At 56.7% G+C, this 1,843-nt stretch overlaps 1 protein-coding gene across 1 annotated transcript; it reads left to right on the forward strand.

Annotated features, from left to right (window-relative positions):
* Positions 1-582: 582 nt before the first annotated feature.
* Positions 583-991, forward strand: GUITHDRAFT_56436 (hypothetical protein; the record flags this gene model as incomplete). The annotated part of the gene is made up of 2 exons (XM_005830800.1): positions 583-772; positions 834-991. Coding segments are annotated over 2 exons (348 nt in total), but the record flags the coding sequence as incomplete, so codon positions are not given.
* Positions 992-1,843: the final 852 nt, after the last annotated feature.

Raw genomic sequence — 1,843 nt, forward strand, 5'->3', positions numbered from 1 at the left:
GAGGAGGGGGGAGAGAGAGCAGAGGAGGAGTAGGTGCTGAAGTACGTGCCAGGCGGGAGCGGATGTGAACTCAAAGCGAATGGTCGGAGCGATTTTGAGCACACCCCTGCATCAAGCCATCTTCTTTGGAAATGTAATCCACTCCCTCCCTCTCTGAGTTCTCAAGTTTTCTCGAATCTCTGTCCCCTTGTGTCTTACACATGCTCGCTCTTGTCCTGACACAATCTCTCTCCCCGCTCTCTCTTCTCATCTTAGCATCTTGTTCTTGCTCGTCTCCTTGCGCACAACGCAAACATTAAGGTTGTTGTCACTTGAACACGAGCTGGATGTTCAGCTGGGGGCTGCAGATGGTGGACGAGTATGGGGCGACTCCTCTACATCATGCGGCAGCACGAGGGGACAGGTGAGGACGAGGACGAGGACGAGGACGAGGACGAGGACGAGGATGAGGACGAGCGATGAAGGAAGAAGAATGCTCTCCAGCTGATGATGATGCAGCCAAGCAGTTCTGACTCTCCTGGACTCCGGGGCATCGGTAAAACACTTGAAAAGGGAGGTGGGAGAGAAGTGAGTTGGAGGCAGTTGGAGGCCAAGACGAGCATGGGGTTTACTGCCTTGCACTTGGCTGCTCAAGCCTGCAGCCAGGAGTGCATGCACAGCCTGATCAGCAAGGGCGCTGACGTCAACGCCCTTGACCATGTTCGAACCTCACCCCTCCACATCGCCGTGCAGCTGGAGTCTCCTGCCTGCGTCCAGCAGCTCTTGCTAGCAGGTGAAGTTGATGAGGAAGGGACGAGCAGGAGCAGGATCAGCAGGGTAATCTGAGCGTGTAGGAGCCAACTTGAGGGTGAAGACTATCGACGGCACCACTCCGATAGACTTGGCGAGCCAGCAGCAGGACAAGAAGCTCTACAACCAGCTGAGGTCAGTCGCTCGCCCTGCTCAAGTGGCTGAGAATGGGAGCAGGAAGATTCTGAGCCTGCAGGAGGAAGGCAAGCTCAAAGACGAGCACTTGGCGATCCGCGTGCTTGTCAGCGTCTGCCAGCAGCTGACGGCGGAGGAAGCAGAGCTGCAGGACAACCTGCTGAAGTCACTAGGGGGTCAGAGAGGCTTGACGAAGCGAGGAGACAGTGCGGGTGCTGCTGATGCTGCTGCTGCTGGGGAGGAGACGAAGTCGAGTGCGGCAAAGCAGGAGGAGGAGGAGAGGCAGCAGGAGAAGAACGAAAGCTCTGAGAGCTCGTCGGAGTCTGAGGAGGAAACCAAATCCTCCTCCCCCTCCTCTTTGGCATCGCAGCAGGTGACAAGCGAGTATTGAGGTTCGAGTGGATCCTGAGTTTCTTGCAGAAGGAGAATGAAGAGGAAGGGGAAAAATTTATGGATAGCGACGAGCTGTTCCCCAAGCTCGCCGTGTAGCTCAAGCTCCTCATCCCTTCCTCGACTGATTCTCCCGTTAAAATTCTTCGATCTAGTCGAGTAATTCTTCCCTCCTCATCCTGCTCCGCTCAAACCTGCCACGTTTTAACCGCCACCCCCGTCGCCTCTCCTCTCTCACAGTCTCGTCAACTTCTCCGCGCTGGAAGTCTTGCTGGGGGGAACACCAACGATGACATCGTTCTTGGTGCTCAGCTCAGGGAGCAGCAACTTGAAGCTGAGGAGCCACAGATCAACTCCTCCTCCTCCTCCTCCTCCTCCTCCTCCTCCTCCTCCTCCTCCTCCTCCTCCTCCTCCTCTCGCTGCTGCTCCTGCAGCTGCCACTGCTGCTCCTGCTGCCACTCGATGCCCTCCTTCATCCTCTCCTCCCATCTTCCCGCCCCTCGTACTGACAGGAGCGTGACGTAGCCAT

The sequence above is a fragment of the Guillardia theta genome, assembly GCF_000315625.1.
Source record: "Guillardia theta CCMP2712 unplaced genomic scaffold GUITHscaffold_44, whole genome shotgun sequence".
NCBI classification, from domain to species: domain Eukaryota; class Cryptophyceae; order Pyrenomonadales; family Geminigeraceae; genus Guillardia; species Guillardia theta.